This window comes from Balaenoptera ricei, chromosome 10, assembly GCF_028023285.1.
Source record: "Balaenoptera ricei isolate mBalRic1 chromosome 10, mBalRic1.hap2, whole genome shotgun sequence".
Taxonomy (NCBI): domain Eukaryota; kingdom Metazoa; phylum Chordata; class Mammalia; order Artiodactyla; family Balaenopteridae; genus Balaenoptera; species Balaenoptera ricei.
Genome location: NC_082648.1, coordinates 8,366,193 through 8,393,466, shown reverse-complemented (window position 1 = coordinate 8,393,466; position 27,274 = coordinate 8,366,193). Strand labels below are relative to the sequence as shown.

At 38.5% G+C, this 27,274-nt stretch overlaps 2 protein-coding genes across 4 annotated transcripts; both read left to right on the top strand.

Moving 5' to 3' along the window:
• Nucleotides 1-451: 451 nt before the first annotated feature.
• Nucleotides 452-6,824, top strand: CLEC12B (C-type lectin domain family 12 member B). Of its 2 annotated transcripts, none has more exons than XM_059934471.1 (6): nucleotides 452-542; nucleotides 2,323-2,421; nucleotides 3,962-4,180; nucleotides 4,681-4,835; nucleotides 5,039-5,154; nucleotides 6,761-6,824. In XM_059934471.1, exons 1-6 carry the CDS (start codon nucleotides 452-454, stop codon nucleotides 6,822-6,824), a joined length of 744 nt encoding a protein of 247 aa, XP_059790454.1. The 2 variants fall into 2 exon arrangements, with proteins under 2 accessions (XP_059790454.1, XP_059790453.1); XM_059934470.1 differs by having other exon boundaries at nucleotides 6,674-6,824.
• Nucleotides 6,825-8,258: 1,434 nt separating this feature from the next.
• CLEC12A (C-type lectin domain family 12 member A) lies at nucleotides 8,259-26,520 on the top strand. Of its 2 annotated transcripts, none has more exons than XM_059934467.1 (7): nucleotides 8,259-8,706; nucleotides 13,409-13,528; nucleotides 18,157-18,255; nucleotides 18,533-18,721; nucleotides 19,574-19,725; nucleotides 21,040-21,146; nucleotides 26,172-26,520. In XM_059934467.1, exons 2-7 carry the CDS (start codon nucleotides 13,438-13,440, stop codon nucleotides 26,338-26,340), a joined length of 807 nt encoding a protein of 268 aa, XP_059790450.1. In that variant the 5' UTR covers nucleotides 8,259-8,706; nucleotides 13,409-13,437; the 3' UTR covers nucleotides 26,341-26,520. The 2 variants fall into 2 exon arrangements, with proteins under 2 accessions (XP_059790450.1, XP_059790451.1); XM_059934468.1 differs by lacking the exon at nucleotides 8,259-8,706 and adding an exon at nucleotides 8,734-8,887.
• The last annotated feature ends 754 nt before the right edge of the window (nucleotides 26,521-27,274 follow it).

Sequence of the window (27,274 nt, the reverse complement as noted above, 5' to 3'; positions counted from 1 at the left end):
GTGTATCTCCTTGATATCTGATATGGCTGAGTGTAAACCAGATCTAAAGCCTCCATACAGGATTAGCTGACCTTTGACACATGTGAAGAGGACAACCCGAGCCTTTAGTAAAACACTCAGAGCAGCCCCTGCGCTGAGGATTATGGGAATTTCCCCACGAAACCATCATCCCTGCTCTGCTTGCAAGTACCCCCTTCTTTGCTTCACAGCAAGAAACAATGCCGAAGGAGCAAACAGTTGAGATCTATAGTATTCTGATTTCTAAGGGCAATAGTTTACTTTCTCTGCAGAAAAACTGATCTTCATTCTGTCTTTACAGAGGGAACGTGGGATGTGTCTCGGGTCGGTTGGGTTGTGGATGTAAGAACTCCCAGCCTTGGAAAGAACATCCTGTTCCTGGTCTGAAGATATTGAAACATTAATTACCCTTAGAGTAGAGCTTTCTTCTACAATGTCTGAAGAAGTGACCTACGCGACACTCACATTTCAGGATTCTGTTGCAGCAAGAAATAATCGGGATAGAAATAACCTAAGGAAAAGAGGTAGGAGTTCAGAGAAAGCAAGATGTAATCTCGGAGGATGGACAGGTGTTAGATGCCTTGAGGTGCTGGCTTTGATACTGATGCTAAAGACAGGTGTACTGTGGAATCTCCAAAATGGAGACAAAGTTGGGGAATTTTTTAGTAGAGTGGGGCTTCCCTCATTGAGGAGGAAATATGTGGCTTCCAGGACCTTTTAAGATCGTGTGATATCGCTATGTGTCATGAAGCTCTTGTGTTATAGTGAATCATTTTGACTAAATATGCCAGAGATTGAGTTTGGGAGCTAAGAGATTTCTTTTTATAACTGTAGTCCTTGATATTTATACCTTGTGAGAGATGCCAAGGGGCATATCCTTCTAGAAGCCAGTTTGGAGCCTTCTAAAAGAGAGAAGGTGGAGGGAATTTTTCTTTCTGAAGGTATAAATAACTGAAGAGAAAAATTGGAGGATGAGTCAGAAAGAGATAAGAGCTGGTTTCTGTCTTATAAGTATTTAGAAACTTTTTAAAGGTAGGTTGAAATTCCCAGTATAATTAGTCATGTTGAATCAATATTAATATCTGTATAGTATTTTATATACATTATACCATGTCTTTATCAAAACATAACTATGAAGGAAATGGAATAATAGTACTTTCTCCAGTGTATTAATGAGAAAACTGAGCTGAAAGACATTAAATAATTTAACCAAGTTCATGCAACTCTTATGTGGTAGAGTTGAGACTCAGTTCTTTTCTTCCACTCAGTCCCTTGTATCAAACTGGAAGAAATATCTGTCTCTATGGTCAGGAATCCAATTTAATGTATCAGACAACATCCCTTACCTTCAAGAATCTGTTGACAGTTTAGGACAGTTTGTTGTCCTGAATCTTCTAAAACGTTCTCCGGCTCTTTAGTTTGATTTTTATTTTAAGCACGTGTGTATATGTGTGTATGTGGTTTGGGGGGATGATATCCAAAAAGAGGATGGGAATAGACTTTGCGTGTGTCTGGTAAAGGTGGTTATACATCTTTGTTTTGTTTTGTTTTTAAAAATCTAATCCTTGAGAAAAAGGCAGTTGTGGACGTGGTGCATTGGCAGGGAGATTGTATTAATCAGGAGATTGTATTAATCTATCTGAGACACTGAGCTAGATGCCACTAGATCCAGAATTAGGGAATAGGAAGGTGAGGCAAGTATAAAAATCATATATATATGTACACATACCATGTATATACACACACATACACATATATATATATGTAAGATGCTAAATATTGAAGAGTTATCGTCTGGCTTTCTGGTCTGTTCTGCTGTTGGCAGGTTAGGTTGCCTATTCATTCATTCTTTCATTCAGTATTAATTCATTATCTACTAGGTGAAAACTAGAATACATAATAGATGAAAACAGAATTCACAAAACATCTGCCTTATGGAGGTTTGCAATCTCAAAAACTTGGGGTCTCTCCCATTGTCAGGATCAACCAGAGAACAAGTTACCACAACATCTCATACATGGATTCAGTAATCCTGAAGAAGAAAGGTGTGTGGTGATGTAAAGAAAAACCTAAAAATTAGGAGACTCTTAAAGGAACAGAGGATGGTGAAGAAAAAATATGGAGGAGAACTATGGTGGGGCCCTTACTGTGCATCATTTTAGGTATTTTCTAAATAGGGGAATTGAAGAAGCAAGAGAGCAATTTTAATATCTGGAAGCTTGCTAAGTAGGAGAAATAATCAACCCAAAGTGTAACAATCACAAGGCAGTTCTGTTTGCTAATCCCTCTGCTGGCTTTTTTCAGGGTATCCAGCTCCATCCCCCATATGGCGTCAGGCTGCCCTGGGTCTGCTCACTCTTTGTCTGATGCTGCTGATTGGGCTGGTGACCTTGGGGATTATGTGTAAGTGTGCTTGCATCAAACCCAAGAAAGGTGGTTAGGAAACATAGCTGTGAACTATGTAAATTCAGGTTAGATTATATGATAGGTGCTAGCATTCCAAATCCTCTAATATTTTCTGCACCTCCTATCCCTCTCTCTCATTCTCCATGTCTCCAAGATAAACCTGCAAGGGACATACTTCATTCTTAGGAGGATTTTGCCCAAAATACATGGTTTTTGTTTGATAAACTTGACTGGACTATGAAGACAACTTTTATTTTTCAAGTTATTGATTGGAATAAGGAGGCTCTTGTCTGCCTAGACACACATCCACTTATTATTCCAATGCTGAGAAACAGGGAGTTGAGGGAAGTGGATTCAAAGAAGGGCATGACATTTCATTTACCTCTAAGACTTAGTTCAAGACTGGCTTAATCTTCTCACCCAAGACCTTTCTAGGGTAGAAAAAACTTCTAAACAGCAGCTACAGCTTGACTGCTATGAAGGAAAAAAAAAAAAGATACAAACAAGGAGGAAGAGTTGCCTGATAATATCTTACTCAGTAAATAGAAAGTTGGTGGAAAAATGTCCTGAGAACACACATTTTGTAGGATGCCGTTAAGTATATGAGGTACAGAGTAGGTGAGTTGACACAGCATTCACTTTCAGGGAACTGGTACCAAGGAAGTTTATTTGCTGAATAATAACACCTCCTTTGCTACTTTCATTTCTTTTCATCTCAAGGATAATTGGAATTTAGTTATACTTATTTGGACCTATAAATAGAGGCTAATGATGTAGCTTGCTTTTGTGGAAAGAAATATGATGTCCTAGCAGCAGTAACAGATATTCAGTAGCCAATCATTGTGAGGATTAGCAGTTGATCTTCTACAATGTGTATATTTAAATGAATGAATGAAGATGCAGCAATATATATTCATTGGTTCACCATACAAGGGTGAACATTTTTTTTTTCCCTATAGTACTTTTAGTGCAATGGTTATTAAGTTTATTGTGCTGGTGAATCAGTTGAAGTGCTTATTAAAAATTCGGATTTTATGAATTCAGGACCAAAATGGTCTAGTGTGGCGTTAAAATCTGCTTTTTAAAAAAAAAACAAACAAACAACAAATATCCTAGGTGATTCTGATGCAGATAATATGCAGACCATACTTTGAGATACCCATGGCCCCAAAGGATTCTGTTCCTATTAAAACAACAATTACATTAATCAACTCCAAAAAGAAAAAAAAATCCACCACTATGAATGACAAAATGACTGGCACTACCTTAGATGAACTTTCAGACATATATAACTATTAATTTATTATTTTAATACAAGTACAATCATAATTAAAAATATAAGTAAAATTATAAGGATAAGCTCTACACAATTTGGAATAGAAAGGCATCAGGTGTGTTTCTTCCATGATACCTGGATTATTAGGAATTACTAATAAATATTAAACAATCCAAGCAATATTTCTGTGTTAAGAGAATTATCTATGGCTATAATAAGAATGGAAGGATATATGAGTTTGTCCCCTGTTCTTTCTTGGAGTTTTGCAGACATCTAATGAAATTAACTCAGATTCAGAGAAACTGAGTCAACTTCAGAAAATCATCCACGAACAGCAGGATAACTTATCCCAGCAGCTGAGCAACTACAGGAACTTTCCCATGGAGAAGGAATTTCTCAAGTCACAGATCTCCAGTCTATTGAAGAGGCAGAGACAAATGGCCATCAAACTCTGCCAAGAGCTAATCATTCACACTTCAGGTAATCAGGACCTGCTGACCAGTCAGATCAAATCTGTTGCTCTGGCTAAGGCTGATTACGTGCACCACCTCGGAATATGAGAGTGTGTTACCAATGACTTCTAATGATGCTGCACTAAATTTACAGAAGACAAGGGAAGATACAAAATCCTTTTTTTGAAAACACAGAGGTGAATTTGGGAAGCACCTTGGAATGATACCAATCGGGATACTTCAGCCCCTCATTTTGTGAACTGTTTTTAGGTGATCCTGTTGTTATAAGAAGTTAAAAGTATAGCTGGTAATTCTGAAGCCAGAAGACTGAGCCCTGAAAAGAGTATTTCAATCACCATTGTCCCAATGCATTATCGGGGGTGACTTCATTTTCAGAGGCTCCTAAAGCAGTATGTTTTCAGGGTGCTGGCTCTGAGGCTCTATTGTCAAATTACATGATTTACTTTCCAGTCCCTAGCCGCTCCAAAGTTGTGTAGTTTGTGCTATTGGGTGTAATTTCTTTTTCAGACCACAAATGTAATCCTTGTCCTAAGACCTGGCAATGGTACCAAAACAGCTGCTATTATTTTGCGACAAATGAGGAGAAAACCTGGCCTAACAGTAGAAAAAGCTGCAAGGATAAGAACTCCACGCTGGTGAAGATGGATAGCCTGGAGGAAAAGGTCTGGTTGAATCTCCTTCCCTGGTTATAGAAATTATCCATATACTGGAAAGGAAATAAATGGAATTTCTGACTCACATGGTAGGAATTCAGTACATCTTGAATAAGAAGTAATACACGAATTTGATGAATGTTCCCATCTCTCTTACTCCTACAAACTGGAATGTGGCTCTCACGGAACATTTTTCCTGTTTTCTCTTTCAGGATTTTCTGAAGTCACAGCCATTACCCAAGTTTCCTTTCTTCTGGTTGGGATTATCATGGGACCCATCTGGCAGAAGATGGCTATGGGAGGATGGTTGTAGCCCCTCTCCATCCTTGTAAGTCTCTAACTATTGGGGAAATAAAAAAGCTAAGGATACGAAGAAATGAAATACGAAGAAAATAAATGTTAATTGTAAGAATTGTAAATCTAGATTAAAAAAAGAGTACAACCTACAAAGAAAAGAGAGCTTCACTAATAGAGATGGAAAGGAGGAGTAACTCGTTTCATGCATGAGATAAATTCATGGCAGGACACTGAACTCTATCTATTAGTTTAAATTTATTTCTTGGGACTTCCCTGGCAGTCTAGTGGTTAGGACTGCACACTTCCACTGCAGGGGGCAGGGGTTCAATCCCTGGTAGGGGAACTAAGATCCCACATGTTGCGCAGCCAAAAAATAGAATAAAATAAAGAAGTCAATTATTTAAAATAAATAAATAAATAAAATTATTTCTTTATTTAACAGACACAAGTAATACTTACTAGTTTAAAGTATTTTAAAATATTATCCCTATGATAAAAACATTGTTATATTCCCATTTTATAGATTAAAAAAATTGTTGTAGAGAGATTAAATAAAAGTGCCTACACTATGAGTAAGATCTAGTAGTAAGCCCAGCCCTGAAGCAAGGAAAGAGTATTGCAGTGTAACGCAGAACATTTGAATCATTTGAATAAAAGCAGTCTGGGGAACACAGAAGATTTAGACATGATGAGCATAATTTTCTGATGACATTACTTAAGAATTATCATCCATTCTTTTTTTTTTTAATTATTATTTTATTTATTTATTTATGGCTGCGTTGGGTCTTCGTTTCTGTGCGAGGGCTTTCTCTAGTTGTGGCAAGCGGGGGCCACTCTTCATCGCGGTGCGCAGGCTTCTCACTATCGCGGCCTCTCGTTGCGGAGCACAGGCTCCAGACGCGCAGGCTCAGTAGTGGTGGCTCACGGGCCTAGTTGCCCCGCGGCATGTGGGATCTTCCCAGACCAGGGCTCGAACCCGTGTGCCCTGCATTGGCAGGCAGATTCTCAACCACTGCGCCACCAGGGAAGCCCCTATCATCCATTCTTTAGCAGAGGAACTAGGAGCCGATAGCAGAAACACATCTATGAAGTCATTCATTTTTCTCTCTTAATCTCTTATTCTCTTTTCACGTCCTCCATATGTATAAACATATACAAAATTATATTTGTGCATAGTAAGACGTAATACATTTTTACACAGAATGTGATTTTATTTTTCTGTTTTTCTTCAGAAAGTTCCAGAGTAAAGAAATTCTAGTACTTTTAATATAATCTGCATTGGGTAGTTTCTACCATGTTAATGGAGAGAATAAATATTCTCAACCCCAAAGTTAAGTTTCCTTCTTAAATAATTCTATCTGAGATCATGATTAATTTGAAATAAAAAAACTCAGATATGCCAGCTTTAGGGATTTTGATGGGTGGTGGCCGTAGAAGTCTCTCCGCATTCAGACGTATGATATTTGGTTGTCAGGGGACCTGAGAACGCTGAATTGTGATCAGTTTCAAATATGACATTTGTAGTTAATTTAAAATTGATTATTTTTCAGATTTAGTACTAACGAATATGCCCAGGTCAATGGATCCAAAGGCTGTGCTTATTTTCAAAGAGGGAATATTTATATTTCCCGCTGCAGTGCTGAAATTTCTTGGATTTGTGAGAAGACAGCTGCATTAGTGAAGATTGAAGATTTGGATTAATATGCTTCCTTCAAATTCACCAGGAAGTAACGGACTTGTGAATAAGCTGATGTGAGGAAGGAAAGAGCTACACTATTCGAGCCCAAAACAGATTAAATAGTGACTGTGTACTTAAACCATCAGGCAACAGGTGAATAAATCTGCTTCACAGACAGTCTCCACCTCATCGTCTGATGCCTTCTGATCGGATGTTCTTGTTATTCAGTATTGAACTCATTGGGAACCTACAGGAATAGCTGTTCTATGGTCCTCTTATTCAATCTCAGACTCATTTCACTGACTTTCCTCTCTCTCTCTCAAATAAAAGAGTTTTCTTGCTTTGTTGTTACATATGCACTTGGTTCAGTGGGTTGTGTAGGCTTCCTGGTGGAGGGGACTAGTGCCTGTGTTCTAGTGGATGAGGCTGGATCTTGTCTTTCTGGTGGGCAGGTCCATGTCTGGTGGTGTGTTTTGGGGTGTCTGTGGCCTTACTATGATTTTAGGCAGCCTCTCTGCTAATGGGTGGGGCTGTGTTCCTGTCTTGCTAGTTGTTTGGCATAGGGTGTCCAGCACTGTAGCTTGCTGGTCGTTGAGTGGAGCTGGGTCTTGGCGTTGAGATGGAGATCTCTGGGAGATTTTCGCCGTTTGATATTACGTGGAGCTGGGAGGTCTCTTGTGGACCAATGTACTGAACTTGGGTCTCCCACCTCAGAGGCACAGCCCTGATGCCTGGCTGGAGAACCAAGAGCCTGTCATCCACATGGCTCAGAATAAAAGGAAGAAAAAGAAAGAAAGAAAGAAGAAGATAAAATAAAATAAAGTTATTAAAATAAAAAATAAAAAGTAATTATTAAAAAAATTTTTTTAAATAATAAAAAAAATAAAGAAGAGAGCAACAAAACCAAAAAACAAATCGACCAATGATAACAAGTGCTAAAAACTATACTACAGAAAAAAAAAAAGGACAGACAGAACCCTAGGACAAATGGTAAAAGCAAAGCTATACAGACAAAATCACACACAGAAGCATACACACTCACAAAAAGAGAAAAAGGGGGAAAAAAAAAAATATATATATATATATATATCGTTGCTCCCAAAGTCCACTCCTCAATTTGGGATGATTCGTTGTCTATTCAGGTATTCAACAGATGCAGGTACATCAAGTTGACTGTGGAGCTTTAATCCGCTGCTCCTGAGGCTGCTGGGAGAAATTTCCCTTTCTCTTCTTTGTTCGCACAGCTCCCGGGGTTTAGCCTTGGATTTGGCCCCACCTCTGCGTGTAGGTCGCCTGAGGGCGTCCGTTCCCCGCCCAGACAGGACGGGGTTAAAGGAGCAGCTGCTTCGGGGGCTCTGGCTCACTCAGGCCGGGGGGAGGGAGGGGCACGGAGGAGGCGGGGCGAGCCTGCGGCGGCAGAGGCGTCGTGACGTTGCAGCAGCCCGAGGCGCGCCGTGCGTTCTCCCGGGGAGGTTGTTCCCGGATCACGGGACGCTGGCCGTGGCGGGCTGCACGGGCTCCCGGGAGGGGCGGTGTGGAGAGTGACCTGTGCTCGCACACAGGCTTCTTGGTGGCGGCAGCAGCAGCCCCAGCGTCTCCTGCCCGTCTCTGGGGTCCGCGCTGTTAGCCGTGGCTCGCGCCTGTCTCTGGAGCTCGTTTAGGTGGCGCTCTGAATCCCCTCTCCTTGCGCGCCGCGAAACAAAGAGGCAAGAAAAAGTCTCTTGCCGCTTCGGCAGCTGCAGACTTTTTCCCGGACTCCCTCCCGGCTAGCTGTGGTGCGCTAACCCCTTCAGGCTGTGTTCACGCCGCCAACCCCAGTCCTCTCCCTGGGATCCGACCGAAGCCCGAGCCTCAGCTCCCAGCCCCGCCCGCCCCGGCGGGTGAGCAGACAAGCCTCTCGGGCTGGTGAGTGCTGCTCGGCGCCGAGCCTCTGTGCGGGAATCTCTCCGCTTTGCCCTCCGCCCCCCTGTGACTGCGCTCTCCTCCGTGGCTCCGAAGCTTCCCCCCTCCGCCACCCGCAGTTTCCGCCCGCGAAGGGGCTCCTAGTGTGTGGACACCTTTCCTCCTTCACAGCTCCCTCCCAGAGGTGCAGGTCCCGTCCCTATTCTTTTGTCTCTGTTTTTTCTCTTTTCTTTTGCCCTACCCAGGTACGTGGGGAGTTTCTTGCCTTTTGGGAGGTCTGAGGTCTTCTGCCAGCGTTCAGTGGGTGTTCTGTAGGAGCAGTTCCACGTGTAGATGTATTTCTGATGTATTTGTGGGAAGGAAGGTGATCTCCGCGTCTTACTCCTCTGCCATCTTGAAGCTCCTCTCTAAGAAGTTTAAAGTTCCAAAAGTATGATGATACACTGTGTAATTCAGTATGAACTTCTCTATCAAAACAAACCCTCAGACATGTGAAAAGACTAAAGTATCCAAAAAACTACCAAAATATCTTCATTTATCTTTCTTATTCTCTTCTGATCCAGCCAAAGGAAAGGGTTAGCATTTGGAACATACGATCAATCTTCAACAGCTGAAACTGGGCCTTTTTCCACTAAGAAAGAAACAGAATATTGAGAAAATGTATCCCTCACCAGAGAACACCAGTGAATGTTTTATAGAATATCGTGATAACAGCTTATAATTCAATTGCTAATTTCATTATACAATCATATTAAAAAAAAATGTTCTCAGAACTCATGAGTATTTCATTTTAAGGCCATTTGGCACTTAGTAGACGCGAAGCATAACAGAGACCTATTGTTATTTGAGATAAGTAACGACAGAAAGAGAAACAATATAGGAAGCAATATTGAGTTCCAGCTTCATGCCGGTACTGGTAAATCTATGACAGGTGTCTAAAGTACAAGACCTGTGAACTTAAACTATTTTAGGAAAAATCTTTCCTTAAGAGATTAATTGAGGAAGAGTCATCAGTAAGATGGAATAGGAGGGTCCCCATCCCTCACAGAAACACTGATTTGACAACCATTCACATATGAAACACCTTCACAAGAGCAGTGGAATCCAGGTGAGAGATTACAGCAACAGGTGGAACACAGAAATAAGAAAGGACACACTGATGAGAGTAAGAAGGACAGTTTCACTTTACTTGCATCATGCCTCCCCAAGCCCATGAAATGCAGCACCACCTGGTAAAGAGAGTGCAATGAACATCTGTCTTTGTCATGAACGCTGGCACCCGGCCTGCCTCAGTGAACTCTGGTGCTGGGCCAGCCCTGTTCCAATCCAGAACCCATGGACCCGGGCTCTAGGCTTGTTGCCACAGACTCAGGCTCTAGATCCACCCTAGCACCAAATTAGTCCCTGCAGACCCCGGCACCTGGCCAGCCCCTGTTGACCCATCCTCCAGAACCACCCCAATAGACTGAGGCTCCAGACCCACCTCCATAGAACCAGGCTCCAAGTCTACCCAATAATTAGGCCGGTGCCTATTGATCCAGGCACTAGGCCAAACTGCCCCTGGACCCAGGTTCCAGGCCTGCATGTCTGTAGATTCTGGCACCAGGACCTCCCAGAATCTCTGGCAGGGCTAAATGGTAAAGGGCTTTCCTTGCCAGAGCCAGTCTACAAATCGTGGAAGAGAGGACTAATTCATCGTATGTGCAGACATCAACTCAAGGCTACAAGGATCAAGGAATCAGAGAAAAATGACACCACCAAAGGAACAAAATAAAGCATCAGTAACCAACCCTAAAGAAGTGGAGATATCCAAACTGCCTGACAAAGAATTCAGAAGGGAGAGGGAATATTTTTAATGGTACTGTATTTGTTGAAGAATATATCCCATGCAGAAATTGTGTTTTTGAAACTCTTTGATTGACAGAACTTACTCTATTCATCGATGTTGTTTGGGTGGGCTGTCATTATCTTTGCAGAACCTTCCCTTAATCTCCTTATCATAAGTTTGTCAATTAAAGTTTAGGTTTTCCTGCTCTGGTACCAGCTCTTGTGGATTTTTCTACTCCTAGGCCTCTGCTCTAGGAAGCTGTGATTCTCCGTTTCTACTTGTCTGTCTCTTCGATTTATGGCACAGTGGTTTGCCCTGTGACCTCAGTTCTCTGATGCATCTAAGAAGGGTTGTTTACTTTTAGGTTTTTTACTTGTTATGTGGATGGGAGTGATAATTTCCAACCTCCTTACATGCCACATGAAAAACCACAAGTAAACTATTTATTGTATAATCTTAGGCATAATAGTTTCTGCAATTAGAGCATGCTCATTCGTTGAATGGATGGATAATGAATAAGTAAGAGTGAGTACAATAAAAGTTAAGTAAAAAGGAAGCAACCAGAGTCATAATGTGACAAAATGTTTTTATTCCCTTAAAAAATATAAAGTGGATCAAGAAAATAATCACTTTAGTTTTTTTTAATATGTAAGACTCCTTAGGAAATAGACTCTAAAACTCTGGGATTTCTGTGTAGAAGCTTTAATGGTAAATGCCCTTGTGAGTAACAGCTTAGAGGGTGAGGGAAGCAACATTGGATAAAGAGAAAAGTTCATCCATACAACTCAGTTGCCACTGAGGCCTCAGCTAATCCTATGGGGAACTCTGGAGCTAGGCTGATCCTTCAAAGTTGCACATCTTGAGGCCAGAAGGCTGGACCTTTATTACCCCCAACTTGTCACCTTGTCTAGTCATTTGATGCAGGCTGTCCCTGAGAGGGGTGACTCCCTTTGGCAGAGAGAAATTCCCAGAAAAAGACTCAGCAGAGAGAATTCAGTTGCTAACATTCCCAGTAGCTTGGGAAGTGAGTACATCAGTCCTGACAGGAGTATCTGGGCAGCAAACCAAAGCATCTGCTGCAATCTACTCTCACACTGATCTGCTTGGTTAGTATATAAATGTTCCCTGCCCAGCCCCTCCAGTATTCTATTCAGTCTCTTGTCCTGGTGAAACTCACAAAAGATTAGTGGGACAAACCACACTCCCCGTCATTACAGTTTGTCTTGAAGTTGTAGCTAATATCCATCACCTTCCTACTCCACCACCATTCCAGTTCCACGCACCCTTGACAACACCCTCACCTAGACTAGATGTTCTACCTGGTAGGGTGATCAAGGTACTCATCACTAAGGGCTCTAAGCCCCTGGCTACAAAATACCATTTCTTACCTATTAGCTGTCAAAATTTCACAGGGGACTATCAAGAGATATCCTAGTGGGTCAGCTTGGGGCCAAACACGTGCTTCACTTTCCCTCTTATGCAGCAGCCCTACATTCTCCTGATAATCAGGTTTAATTAGCCCCGTCAGGATTGTGACTCATTTTCTTTCCTGCTGGGCTCCTGGCACCAGAAGTGCAGAGTAGCAGCCATAGCTTACACGTGAACGAGAGTCTCTCTGTGCTGCCTGGGGAAATTGTTCCCACTCCGGAAACCAGGGCTTCTACACTGGCAGGTCCTAAATCGGCTAGTCTACTAGGGTCACTGTGCATTTCAGAAAAGGAAAGAGTCAGACCTTTCAGGAAATGCTCTGAACCTATACTAATTCCAGGAGACCCAAAATATCACTGTGGCCCACCAGGCAGAGTAAGAGCTTATGGAGGTTCGGTGACCAATGGAGTTTTAGTTTAGGTCCATCTCACAGTGGGCCCATTGTGTCCCCAAACCCTTTCTGTGGTTATTTTTCATTTTTGGAATGCACAATTAGAATATACTCAGCAGCTGGCAGAATTCCCCCTTACAGGACATTTGGTCCTATCCAAAATGTCCATAACACATTCGGTCCATAAGACATTTGATCCGCACCAAAAGGTCCTTGATACTTGGTCATATTTGGTCCTGTCCAAAACCATTTGGCGTGGACCAAATATGCTCATGGACATATTGGATAGGACCAAAGTTCAAGGACCTTTTGGCGTGGACCAAATGTCTTATGGACGTTTGGGCCAGGACCAAATGTCTGCTAACCTCCTGACCTGCAAAGCTGTTTCTGGGGCTTTGGTATAATGACCGTAGCTGTCAGTATGCACACGCCCTAGCACAGCCCCTATTCCAGATCCCTTAGTATATTTCTTGTTACTAGAGAAACTAGGCGTTCCCTCGGTCCTTTTAGTCTATCCTGTACCTGTGTAACAGGGTGATCGGGTGGGGCTTACGCTCTCCCTCTCTCTGTGCATGTGTGATCTCCTGGCTGATGCAAATCCCTCTATCAGGACCTTTGCCACGACACATACAGGCCATGGCTGTAGACTAGTGAGTGCTTGAGGGCTGTGAGCTTTCTGTTATTTCTCTCCTTAAGACTTTTTTCCAAGAAACTCTATGTTATATCTGCACCATGTGGCACTGGTGATTTGTGCCCCTTCGCACAACACTAACAATATCCAAACACAAATTTAGAAACTACTTTCTGTGGTCAGCAGATATAGAGAAATGAGAAAAGGAAGGGATAAGAGGAAGAAAGATGCTCTCTGTTCTTCTCTGAGGCCACGTATGGCAGCTCGTTTCCGGGAGTGTGGGTGATTGGTACTGTGCATTAAAACCAGAAGTTTAAGGTTATAGGTTTAAGCTTTGGTTTATAAACAGAAGTTGAAAACACAACTCCTGTTTATCATCCAACTCTTTGAGTTCACCCTCTTCTTTTCTTTCTTTTTTTTTTTGCAGTTTGTCGGGCTTTCTTTTCATAGCCATCAATGTCTGAAGAAGTCACTTATGCAGATCTAAATTTCCAGGACTCCAGTAAGACAGGAAAAATCCAGGAGTTTGACAAATTTGGGATAAAAGGTAAGATTTTAAGCTATGGATGTGGTCAGAGTGCAGAAAGTGACAGAAGTATAAGAGCAGATGCCCTGCCCCTTGGGTGTTAGTGAATTGGCAATGAACTCTCCATTTGAATTTTTAATTAATCTTCTTATTTTTACCAAAAATGTCCATACAAAATGACTATAATTTTTTTTTTAAGGCAATGATCAGTGCATTGAACACTCAATCTTTTACAAATTTTCTGTTTTGTTTTCATATCACGATCAAGATAATTAGGACAGGATAGTACTTTCGTATGACTGGATTGTGAAACATTTTTTCCCCCGTGAAAGGAAGCCATGGACAATGAAGACGTGTTGTCCAGGAAAGTCATGGCTTTGTATATTCTTTTTTATAAGAAAATGCTAGTGTGTGTGTGTGTGTGTGTATGTGTGTGTGTGTGCGTGCATGTGTGTGTGTGTGTCCATGTATGTCTAAAAAAGAAATAGAGACAGAGAGACAAAGAGAGAGACAGACAGACAGAGAGGACCTTTAGAGGATTTTATTTGATTTTTTTACCAAATTGGGCCTATATTACTCTAAAAACTTTCCTACTTCTTTGGAGATCTTTCCCCAACTTTCTAAAACATAGAAGAGGTTCAGTTAAATGAAAAGACACATCAAGGACTAAAGAAAGAAAAGCGATAAAGAAATATTAGAAGATACAACATTCAAATCCACCTTGTGCCTGGAAGTTTTGTATTTTTTTATTCAAATTTAATTACGATAAATGGACTACTTGTGTTTCCTTTCAGTTTTTACTTCAATAAAGTATACCCTAATTTCCATCCTACTCAGAATCCCATATTTCTCTTATTGTAAGTAGCTTCTACCTCCTGGCTTCTGGCCTTTTGGATGAAATCTGCCCCAGTATATCCATACTTAAAATCAGTGTGTATAAATTAAACAGTGCATATGGTGAACAAAAAACGTGGTGGAAACAGCGAAATTAGGAGAAGGGGACTAATAGAAAAATTCTCATGCATTCTTTAAGTGTTTTTTTTCCCCATACAAGATGTAACATTCTTTAAAGTTCTAACTTTACTGTGAACAGAATTTTCATTGTTAAACCTTGGAGCCATTTATCATCAGCATTGTAAATCCTGAGAAAGGATATCAGCTTAATTCTGTGGCCTTTTCCTTTAATACAGACTTTTTTAAAAAGGGTGGGAAGTTACTGATTTTATAATACTTCCTGTCTGAATTTCCCTGTTTGTATTTCTCCTTTTTTATGGTGTGAGAGGAACATACCATGAACTTAATATACCATCATTGCTCTTTACATATGCCATCACATCCTTTCTCATTTCCTGTCCTATTAATCATCCTTATTCTAAATTTGCACTTCAGAAATTCCTTGTCTCTGCAGAAATCTCGAATCCATGTCTCGTATGTCTTGTTGACTTTCTCAATTTTGTCTAATCTTCTCATTATTCAGCTTAAAGTCTATATTATGTAATATAAGTTTTATATTATTTAACATCTACCCTTACTCTCTTACTCTCTTATACACCCCCTCCTCTGTTTTTTCCTTGAAAAATTCCAATTCTTATTAAATTTAAGTATCCACCCAGTCTGTGCCCCACCTGAGCAGCTGAACACTGCGGGTAAAAACACACAAAGTTTCGAGCCCAGCTTACTCTCACTTGATGAGCTTTGCTCATACTTCACACCACCCCTTTTCTCTCTATTACCAGAATTTCCATCCTGCCATATCCTCACTCATACTCTCTGCCTTACTTCTAGATAATATTTACAATGTACTTCTTTACTCTTATCAAAAGGCAGACCTCCTCATTTGGCTCTAAATTTCAATCCAGGTGTCCTTCTCAAAGACATTTCTTCCATAATTTTCTCCTTTCTCTCCTCTGCTATTCTCTCTCCTTCCTCTAGTTAATTACCCCTCCTTGGTGCACCAACATACTCTGCTACTCCTGTTTTAACAAAGCACAGTCCCTACTTGGCCACTTAAAACTCTCCATTTATTCTTCCATTTCTTTGTTTCCTCTCACAACCCAACTTTTCGAGTGTATTGTCTTTGGTCACAGACTCCCAGTTCTCCATCTCTTGTTCTCTTCTCATCTGACTCTCCTGGGCTTCTGCTCTCATTGTCTCATGGAGACGATTCTTGTCTAGGTCACAGATGACCTCCTCCCTGATTCACCCTGACAGTCACATCTTTGATCTTGTACTACTTGAATTTCCTGCAGCATTTGCAAAGCTGAACAGTCCCTTTTATTTGAATACTTGTCTTTGCCCACTTTCACGGCCACGTCCTCATGGTTTCTGCTACCACAGTGGCTGCGCCCTCTCAATCTTCTCTTTCAACTTTTCCCCTTGTATCAGATTCCCTACAGATTACTTCAGGGCTCGGTTCTGGGTCCCCTTTTCTTATGTCACTGAACATGGGGTTCTAATTTCATTTCAAATTTAAAAGACCAAAAATAGAAATATTTATTTTTTCTCTAAAACTATTTCTTCTCTCCAATCATCCTCATCTCATTAATTACAAATATAAATACATATTTAAATACAATCACTAATTGTTTGCCATATGCTAGCACTGTTCTAATTGTGTTACAAATATTACATCACTTAATCTCTGAAACTCTGTGGCTCTCTTTTTTTAACCAATGTAGAAACTAAGACACAGAGAGGTTAAATAACTTGTCCAAGGTCCCACGGGTGATACACAGTAGAACCAGGATTCAAGCCCAGGCACACTAATCTGAGAATGTGCTGTGCTATTTATCATAATGCTGTACTGCCTATAAATGTATACATCTTATTATCTACCAACTTTATCAAGTTGGAGCTCTCATAAACATTTCATAAATTTGAACTATAGATTCTAACTATAAGAGGTATTGTTAATCTATCCATGGGCCATCATTTTCTAATACTAGTAAAATCAAGCTACCATTCTCTCGTGCGTAGCATACTGAAATGTTTCTTGCTCTTCTTCCTGCTTCCAATACTGTAGCCCTACAATTCATTCTCTATATTCAGTGACAGTGATCTTTCTATTAAAAAAAAAAACTTAATTATTTTCTCTTCCTGATTGCACCCCTCCAGTGGTTTTCCAAATAACTCCAATGCCCTTACTCTGGCTAACAAAGCCTGTAAATCTGTCTCCTGACTTTTTCTTTGACCACTTCTAACATCATTTCTCACCTTGGCCACAATTCTTTAGCCACTCTGAATCTTTTCTGTTTTTCAAATAGATAAAGCTTTCCCCAAAATTAGAGTCTTTGAACTAGGTGTTCTTGCTGTCTGTAATTTCTTTGCACTGATTTTTCATGCTGATTCTCAGTGGCCATAAGATCTGAACTACCTGCTCTCTATAATATAACTCAGTTTCAAATCTGTGCATACCATATAACAATTTGAGATATATCTCTATCTATCTATCTATCTATCTATCTATCTATCTATCTATCTATCTATCATGTATCTATCACCTATCTATCCATTTATTTTCTCTCACAATTAAAATTAATCTCCTATGAAAGCAGGAACTGGCATGTCTTGCTCACTTCTGTATTGTTAGCACCCAGACTAGTGTCCAGTGTTCAGATGGTATTCAACAGATAATTTTTGATTAATTGTATACATAAATACATTAGAAAAAGTTCGTAAGAATGATAGCACTTGAAGTCATGATTCTAACTTTAGATATGATCTTGACTATGTAATTCTTTTGCCATTAACTATTGTTCAAGGTCTAAAAAAGTTGTTTCACATTTTATTTTCAATTCTTTCTATATTTCACAGTATCACTGTATCACCAACTGTGATATGTAGGACATAGATCAGAAGTATAGTGAGGTAATGTTAACCCTGAATTATATTTTCTTGAAATATCTAGCATCCATGTATACAAATGATGATAATTTAAATCACATAGTAACTTAATAATAATTAATTTATAATATAAAGTTTATATTATAAACTGGAGGATTTTTAGTAGGGAAATGATCTGTTTGGAGCCTCACTGTTCAGCAAAAAAGAAACATTCGACAAAAGTTTGTTGCTAAAAGCATGAAAAAATTCTGAGGAAATTATGCAAGTCTAGCCTAAGATCTGGCTGATGGGAGGACAGCCAGAGACATTACAGAGACAGCTGATCATTTATGTTCCACAGCCGAACTCTCAGGATTTCCTGGGGACAAACATAAATAAATGAAATTATTTTCTCTGACACCCCACAATTGTCGACTCAAGGAAGGAATACTCAAATCGACCTTTCTGTTAGCTGCCTGCTACTCAGTTTCCCCAATTTTGTACAGACAAGATACGTTATTTCCAGACTGATTGGTCTTCTCACTTCTTTTTCAACCCAATTTTTGCCTGTTTCTTGAATCAGCCTATGAATTAACAGCCTCTCCTTTGAGAATCAGTTTGCATGCGAAACAATTAACAAAATGTTTTTGACTTCTTCTTGAGTTATTCTCTTAAAAGTTATTTTAAAATATCCTTGAGTTTCTAGCAAAATGCATTCCTTCACCAGGGACATGGGAGGAAAGAAATAAAGGCAAAATAAATGAATGCATGAATCAAATTAAGATGTGTACCATTCCAGGTGTCTTTGCTAATTTTGCTTCCAACAGTACCACCTGCTGCGTCCCACGTATGGCGTCAAAGAGCCTGGGCTCTGACTCTTCTATGCCTTCTGCTGCTGATTGGACTGGGAGTCTTAGGAAGCCTATGTATGTATTACCTGTGTTTTTATTGACAGGGAAAACACCTAGAATTGCACGAGTTTTACTCTTTGAATTGAGGCTTTGGAATGATTATAGGTGATATGCCCACAAAGGGACTTATAACTAGGTACTTACAACACGGTACTTAGTCTCTTTCTCTCACTCTCATGAAATAATTGCTTCCCTAGACCTTTAATATTCTTTATACAATTCAGCAAAAAGGAGGTGATGGTTGTACTGAGGGATTACAATTTTTTATCATCTCTTTTTTTTTAATCTGGAGTTTACATAACTTCGAAGATAGACATGGAAAAGTTGAATAAACTACAAAATTTCAAAGAAGAACTTCAGAGAAATGTTTCTCTACAACTAATGCATAACATGAATAGCTCCGAGAAGATCAGGAATCTCTCTATCACACTTCAAGAAACAGCCACCAAATTATGTCATGAGTTATATACAAAAATCCCAGGTAATCCTATATTTCTCTCTGAGTTATTTACTAGACAATGAACTAAACCTAGGAGTCACTTGAGAACCATTTCATCAACAGCTAGCAGCTTTTCCTTAGGAAACCATTATTTGGAGGAAAGAATTAAATGTGGCTGACAGAAGACTCACTGATATTTCTGTGCAGTTAGAAGAAAAACAGAATAATAACTATAGGCCCCCAAATTATCAGAAGATGATAGTTACTTACAAAAACATTAGACAGTCTACAGTTTCTCTAATCCTTCTCTAATCCTTTAAAAAGGACAGCGATGGAAGATAGGTCATCTCTTTACAGATGACCTCGTTCCTAAATTTCAGTCAGTGTTTGATGAGTTAACGTTAAGAAAAGAAGTCAAGTCTTACCTTTGGAATTGGGAGGAATTGGTCTTTTAATATCTCTAAGTTTCTATAGTTATTATAACTAAAACATGTTCTTTGTCCTCTTGAGAAGTCTTCCGAATATTCAGCAAGTCAGAGAGCTGGAAATGCTCTAGTTGGAAGAGGCAATGTTTCTTGTTATTACCTTTTATTGCCATGTAGAAATACGCAAAATGACAAAGGGAAAGAAGGAGATTAATTAATTGCTATTCAGGGCTCCTGAGGTAGGAAAATACACTGGAATCTGAGTGTTTAACTTCAAATATGGTCTAATTATGTTTTGGACACATTGTGGTGGTATACAGAAGCCTGGAACACAGGATTTATTTTCTTCACCTTTGATGTAAGAAGAAAGACAAGTAAATGTGGTTAATTTAACATAGAGAACAATGGAAATAATAAGAATTATGAAGATTAACCCCACAAACCAAATGAAAGTATGCTCTTCTTCCAGAGCACAAATGTAAACCTTGTCCAAAGAAATGGATGTGGCACGAGGACAGGTGTTATATACAATTTATGCATTACGAAACGTGGCAAAAGAGTGACAAGATATGTTCTGACCACAATGCCAGTCTGTTGAAGATTACAAACAAAAGCATGTTGGTAAGATCTCACGGATCTCTTCCTGTGAGGAAGGAAGTCACTTTCCCCATCATAGAACAGAGAGTGAGGCATGTTGGGGAAGATTTGTATTAGTCCAGACATGAGTCTGGCTTATTTTAGTTGGGGTATGAGGTGAATAAAACTTAGTACACTTATCTCAGGGTATCAAGCCAAGGTTAGTCATATGAAACCTTAGCTTAGGACCTTAGCAGCAGAGAAATCTCAGAGGCTGAAGGGCAGATGGGTAGATATGGGGCACCCAGAATCTTTAGGTCTGCGAACATTTCCAAACTGGAACTTTAGGATCAACTCTTAGAGCACTATTTCTGAGCATTTATCTAAAAACAGAAGATCTGTAATTATTCCTGACTGTTACCAATTCCATAAGATCTACACAGGAGGAGGTTCTTTGTTTCCACCATTTTGTATTTTTTAAACTAAGAGAAAAAGCCAACATGTATTAGAATAAAAAGATAGCTTGGATAAAATATGTATAAAAAAGTAGAATTAAGATGGGGTAGCAAAGGCAAGTGCCAAGCAGATATATTGCACTGAGTTCCTCCTGGGTCCCAGGAAAAGTGAGTTCTCTGGAAGATTTATTTATATATTTATTTATTTATTCTAATATTTAAATAGTATCTCTATATTTTACTCATTAATTAGCATTTCTGGTCTTTCAGACAGTAATCCCATATTTATTTTTAAGCAAAAATATATTTCCCCAAAAGTCTCAGCTTCCCTACTCTAAGAATCCTTGCCCTCCTTTATAGAAGAGCAGAAATCAATCCATAGTCTCTTCCTTATCTGATTATTCTCAAATGATCCATTCATAGTTATTTGCTCAACGAATTACTGGAATATGAGAAAAAAACTATTACTTTGGCTACAAATTTCTGGACTGGTTTTGAATTCTATTCTATAACCACTCTCATCTGACCTTCCTACATTTTTCTCCTGCTCCTTGTGTTTCTCTTAACTTGTGTTTTTGTGAATAACCACCTCTTTTGCCCCCGAACTGAGTATTTACTGCTTAGCATTTGAATCCTGAAGTTTGTGACCCTCACTGACCCTAAGTTAAGGTTACACATGGATTAGTAGATCCTTCTCCATGTGAGACAGTAACTGAGGTATAAATGTTGAAGGAAATCTTACAGTAAGAGACACTTTGTCTCAATTTGTTTTAATGGCATAGAAAATAGTAGTAGAATGTCAAAGATGTCACCTTAGCACAGTAATTTGTAAGAAATTACATTGTGAGGTAATTTATAGAAATGGGAGAAAATGATTTTAACAAACAACCTCTGCTTCCTGTAGGAATTTATAAAATCCCTGAGGTTATATAACTATTGGCTGGGATTATCTCCCAGAAAATATAAAAACGGTTACAAGATCTTGGATGAGACAATTATATCCTCTGACTGGTAAGTCTTTATGCTTGTTGAATTTTTTTTTTTTTTTTTTTTTTTAGTATTTATGCTTTCATTTTATTGTTTTTAAGAATTAAACTGCCATCTCAGTAGTCTTAAGAGCAATATAATGAAGCATACATACATTTAATTTAGACTTTTGTCCATCACAGCTTCAAAGACTTCCCTGAAGTAAGGCTAGGATTCACATCTTTTTCCTTAAGGAAAGAAACAATACAGTAATTTCATTATCCTTCTACCCACCCACCCTCATTCAAACAATAACTGGATGAATTCAAGTCTAACACCGTTTTAAAAAATTGTCTGCTACGACACGTTCACCTGATCTGTCTTCCTGCATTGCACATATTTCTTAAACCTAACCAAAAAGAAATCATTTTTTAAAAGCCTACAAGAATTCTCTTAACGTGTAGAATTTTATCATGATATTAATATTTTTGTCCAATACACAGGCTAAGTGGTTTCATGCCACATTCAATTCTAGTGAATTTCAATTAAAACAAGTGAGCTCTTCATAAATAGTTGAGAAGCTTTAAAGTGAATTCGGCTATTTCCTATTACATGAAACAAAAAATGGTACTGGATTTTAACAGCTCCTAAATAGGGCCGTGAAAGGGAATCAAGTTTGCACCAGTCCAAGTACCTACAGTAATATGATAGACGCACTCACCACCATTTCATACTATTTCACTCCCATGCTTCTAATAACAATTTCTCACTAGAAATATTGTGTTAACACTGAACTCTAAAATTGCTAGATGTGAAAAATCCCGTACTTTCACTTAAAGAAAAGTGTTTTAGTTATTTTCAGCTGGTCAAGGTTGAAAGGGCCATTTATATTATTTCTAACTTCAGCTCTAAGTTCGTAGATGACTTTGCATCTGATTATCCAAGATGAGAAGTTGTTTTGCCTGTTCCTGAGAGAATTAAATGGTAAATTAGCAATCAATTCACCCTTTGTCGAAAAGAAATGTTCTAAATTTATACACTACAAACTATTTAATAAATGGTATCTGCATACTACACATTTCATGTTTACGTTATGCACCATTTTAGGGGGGAGGAAGTGCTTCACAGGGGTTTATTCAAAGGATATATAGTAATATCCTAAGAATGTTGATTTATACATATGAGTTCTGTATAAACTGTAAGTGGTCATCTCAGCTGGCCTGTAACAGCCCCTATAATGCAAAAGCTGACTCTGAAGACACCTTATAAAGCACTGAAATTCACAATTTAGGTTACTTTTCTTTTCTCCAATACAAAATCATCTGGTAGTCTTCACTGTTGACTCCATGCTAAAACGTTCCAAGTTTTAGACTGCTTAACTAATAAAAGAAACAGGAAATCACTAATAGTTCTTAAATGTCGTTAGAGGAAAAAACCTTATCACACGGTAATGAAACCTGAGCAACGCAAGTATGTGATTACAAGCATGTCCTTCATTAAGACAATATTCAAATTCCTCCATGGCATGCAAATTATAGTTTAAAACCCAATAAACAAGAACCCACTTAAGTGGGGATCAAATTAACCCACGGGATCAAATTAACTCACGGGATCAAATTCTACCATGAAATGAGGAATTACATAAATCCTGTTCAGCCCTAAATGTTTAGTTTAAGACAATGCGCAGAGAGGAACACACCTCATCTAAAGCACACCATTTAAACAGTTCTATAAAATAACGTTACTTAAAGATTAATTGGTGTGGTGCATCATGTGATTCCAACCATTCAGTAAAAAACATTAATGAGTACCAGCATCCCCAACAGCTTGGAGCCTACAGAGTTGATTACTTTGGCCGCAACTTTCCAAGTAACGAACACTGCCTTTCAATATTACAAACATCAATATTTCTTAGTACTGGAATTCCAACGTATTTTGGTGCTCCTGAGGCTGCCTACAAATGAAAAGGCATCCAAGTGAAGTGCCTTATACACCTAATATACCTCAAAATTTCAGTGCCTAACCTGTGAAATAATTTTCTACCATTTAACAGTCTGCCTTACAGTAAATTCTAGTAGATTTTTACTTTTAGGATTTTATTGTAACTTTGGGAAATTAGTGGTAAAACATATGCTTTAAAAAACAGTATGTGGCTGCACTTAAATTCACATAAAAATAGAGTTTTTACAACCCTATTGAAATTTAATCCTTTTACACAGGCTAACAAAATGTATCACAAGAAAAGCTAAATATTGGGTTTAACAAAAGCAATACTTTTGAAAGTGGAACGATGAAAACATGTTTTCAAATGTTTTACAAATGGTCACCTCTCGGTCAATTTACCACACTAGGGGAACAAAGTTGTCAAAATATGGTTGTGATCAACTGAGCCACTTATCTGCACTACAGTATAGGACTTGAAATCACTCCTAAGGTCAAGATTTAAAGCCATTTTAAGAGACAAGACCCTAAGTGTTTTACAGTCACCTCATTAAGAGGCGCTTTCCCTTCCCCAAACAGTCAAAGCTTAATTAAAAGATTGACTATACATAAGTTTGTTTCCTCATCATATCTTCAGTTCAAAATACTATTATCATTGGTAATACGGTTGTTAAAATTTTATAGCTGGTTTCAGTAAAGGCGAATTCCCTACACTAGTGTAGCAGTGTAGATTACAGTGAAAACTAGCTTCTATTGAAATTGCATCTTTAAAGAACTCTTTTCCATCAGGCTTCTGTACTGTGTTTAATAACGAAAAAGTTTCTGCGAATGTCTTCCCATTATCTTGACAAGTGAGTAAGGAACTTATAAGCCAAATAAGGGAGAATTTCTGTGAGTAATACGTTTATCTAAGAAAATTACAGAAGCCAACAAAATTCACTAGGCTCGAATATGTACTTAAAATTGTGCTAAGTGCTGGGATTCAAAGCGGAATGAAAGACTGATTCTTCCCTTAGTTACTTAACCATTAATTGTATGCACAGGCTAATTAAACAATTTTACAGACGAAAAGAATAAAATGTGATAAATGCTTCAGTAAGGATACATGGAATATCAAAAAATAAATTTTAGCTTTGAAATTTGTGTTATAACTGACAGTTGAAATGGACATTTTTTTAAAAAATAAATTTATTTATTTATTTATTTTTGGCTGCACTGGGTCTTTGTTGCTGTGCGCGGGCTTTCTCTAGCTGCGGCGAGCAGGGGCTACTCTTCGTTGCGGTGCAAGGGCTTCTCATTGCGGTGGCTCCTCTTGTTGCCGAGCACGGGCTCTAGGCGCGCGGGCTACAGTCGTTGCAGCTCGTGGGCTCTGGAATGCAGGCTCAGTAGTTGTGGCGCACGGGCTTAGTTGCTCCGCGGCACTTGGGATCTTCCCGGACCAGGGCTTGAACCCGTGTCCCCTGCATTGGCAGGCGGATTCTTAACCACTGAGCCACCAGGGAAGCCCTGAAATGGACATTTTTTGAATAAAAAATTTAGAGACTGACTAGAAGAACATTTCTGGTAAAGAGAATAAAATGAACATGGGCATGATATATTGCATATATGGGATATATAAAATATTTTGTTGTGGTTAAGACATGTGGTTATAAATATAAATGGATTCATATGTTGCATTTGTTCTGTTTATAAGGGGGGGTGTTAGGCTTATCCGTTTGTGTTTTATAATTCCTTAAATTTGGGAAGCAGACAGGATTACACTGAAGAAAGAAACCAGAGCCTCAAGCTGCTGGATGCTGTCCCAATCTCACAAATTTATACGTATTTGCTGGTTGAGGACACATCAAGCAGGGGTGAGCTCAGGATAACTGTTGAGGTGCTGCCTGAATCTAAACCCTGAGGTTCCTCCATACTCACCACGTTGGGCAAAGTGGCAAATAGAAGCTTTGATTGTTTTTGTTGTTGTTGTTTTGTTTTGTCTTGTTTGCTTTTTCCATCAGATAGAAATAGTATGTGTAAGAATAGGGGTCAGAAAGACAAGGCAGCTCTATCTTTGGCAGTCTGCAATGACAGCACAGAATGGGGAATAGGATATGCACAAACGGAGGAGAGAAGGTTATATATTCTGAAGACCTCATTTGGAGTGAAGTACTAGAGGTAAAGATAATGTGAGCATCAGGGAACAGTATAGATGGACTCATTTCAAAAAGTAGGATTTCCACGTGTTTATTTGTAACTATTGCTAATGGGAAGGTAATCTATAATGGGATGGAAAACACAGTAAATATTTCAAATCATCAAGAAATAATACAGAAATAAAAATTATATCCTAGTATAGGTGAATACATTATTATGTATATATTTTCATATATAATATATGTAATTCCCTTTTGTTTTTTATCCTCGATGTTATTTTTGGGTTTGTTTCTGGAATTGGGATGTGATCAATAACATCTGTATTATGCCACTTCAAATGGGAAATTTCACTTTTGAAAATGTAACTGAGGAACTTATTTATTGATTGATCATTATTTATTGACCCAATATTGATGTTACATTTTTTCCCAAAGATAATATACTCAGTTTACAAGTTTGTCTTTAATGCATAGTCCCTCATCAGTAATCCTGTATCAGGGGCTGGTAATTATTCAGAACTTCATAGTAAAATCTCTGAAAAATGGCTGGAGGGAGGGAAATGTCACTTGGAGATGATATTGAGCTTAAGGTATCACAGATGAGGTTAATTCCTGGTTTTGGTGATTATGATTTGAGGAGGACAGTCTCAAAGATATACTACTGGTCCAATTTTCCTAGAGAATCTAATAGAATTGCATTACTCTAAATCATATTAGGTATTGGGAAAGGGAGGTGTCTGGAAATAAAGGACAACAAATATTCCAGATGTGAGAAAGCAGAAAAGGCAGAGAGAAATCAGGCAGTGTGTGACACTGCATATTTGTCAATAAAAATGAGTAATTTGGACACTTGACATTCTAAATAATGATTAAACTTTATTTTAGACAACGCAGACCCTAGGAGCAATGATATGTTGGGAAAGTAATTTTTTTTTTTGTGAATGTGTTTCAAATGTTTGACTTGCCAAGTGTAATTCTTTATTTTCTCTTTCAGGTTTACAAGAAATACAAATGACTTAGATGATTCGATGTATTGTGGATACACAGAAAACACATATGTTTCTCATACTAGGTGCACCGAGACTAAACGTATTATATGTGAGAAGCTGGCCAATCCAGTGAAGATTGAGAGTATACTAATGAGTGAAGTACCAGAAGCATGAATGTAGTTAGTGCAATTATTTTGCCCCAGCTATTATCCTGCAATTAAAGGCAACTTTAGGGAGCATACATCTTGCGATCACACAAATGGAATAAAGATGCACTGAGACTACATTTCTGCCTCTCTCCTAACAATTTAAATTTTCAAACTTTCTTCTTTCTCCTCGTTTGCTAAGTGAATAGAACCTAAAGTCATACCTAAAGTTATACTTTATCATCCAGATACAAGCCAGATACCGTTGCGCATAAACAGTGTTTTGGGTGAGAATACAGAAACTGAAGCTAATTTTTCCTGCTTCTCCAGAAACATGGTAAATATCAACTTTACAGAAAATCAAAGAAAACTAAATATTGGAATATATAGAAATAATCAAGTGGGACAATATGCATTGATTTGCTTTTTGGAAGAAAAATAAAACAGAATACAGTACTATTTCAACAGATGTAGAAAAAGCATTAGATAAAATTCAACACCCAATCATAATAAAATCACTTAGAAAACTAGAAGCAGAAGATATCTTTAATCTGATAATGTTGACATTAAAAAGAGAAAAGAAAAAAGAAAATACAACTAACAACAGTAACAAAAAACCCTAAGCCTAACATCATATTTCTAGTAAAAGAGTGAAAGTTTTTCTTTTGAACCCTGGAAGAATATAAAAATGGTCTTTATCAATTATTTTATTCAACAACCTCTACTGTTTATTGGAGGTTCTAGAAGTGAAACAAAGCAAGAAAAAAATTAATAATATAAAAAATGAGAAAGAAATAAGATTTTTAGATAATTTAATTATGTACATAAAAACCAATATAATTTATAAACTGTTAAATAATTTATCAAGGTCACTGATAAATTATATATAATATATACTCAACATATATACATCAATCATATTTCCTTGTTAGCAGTAAGTAATGCAAAATAAAATTTAAAAG

Coding starts and splice junctions, on each gene's coding strand:
- CLEC12B (XM_059934470.1), top strand. CDS start 452: ATGTCTGAAGAAGTGACCTACGCGACACTCACATTTCAGGATTCTGTT. Junction 543..2,322: donor AAATAACCTAAGGAAAAGAG/GTAGGAGTTCAG, acceptor GGCTTTTTTCAG/GGTATCCAGCTCCATCCCCC. Junction 5,155..6,673: donor TGTAGCCCCTCTCCATCCTT/GTAAGTCTCTAA, acceptor ATTATTTTTCAG/ATTTAGTACTAACGAATATG.
- CLEC12A (XM_059934467.1), top strand. CDS start 13,438: ATGTCTGAAGAAGTCACTTATGCAGATCTAAATTTCCAGGACTCCAGT. Junction 18,722..19,573: donor GTTATATACAAAAATCCCAG/GTAATCCTATAT, acceptor CTCTTCTTCCAG/AGCACAAATGTAAACCTTGT. Junction 19,726..21,039: donor TTACAAACAAAAGCATGTTG/GTAAGATCTCAC, acceptor TGCTTCCTGTAG/GAATTTATAAAATCCCTGAG.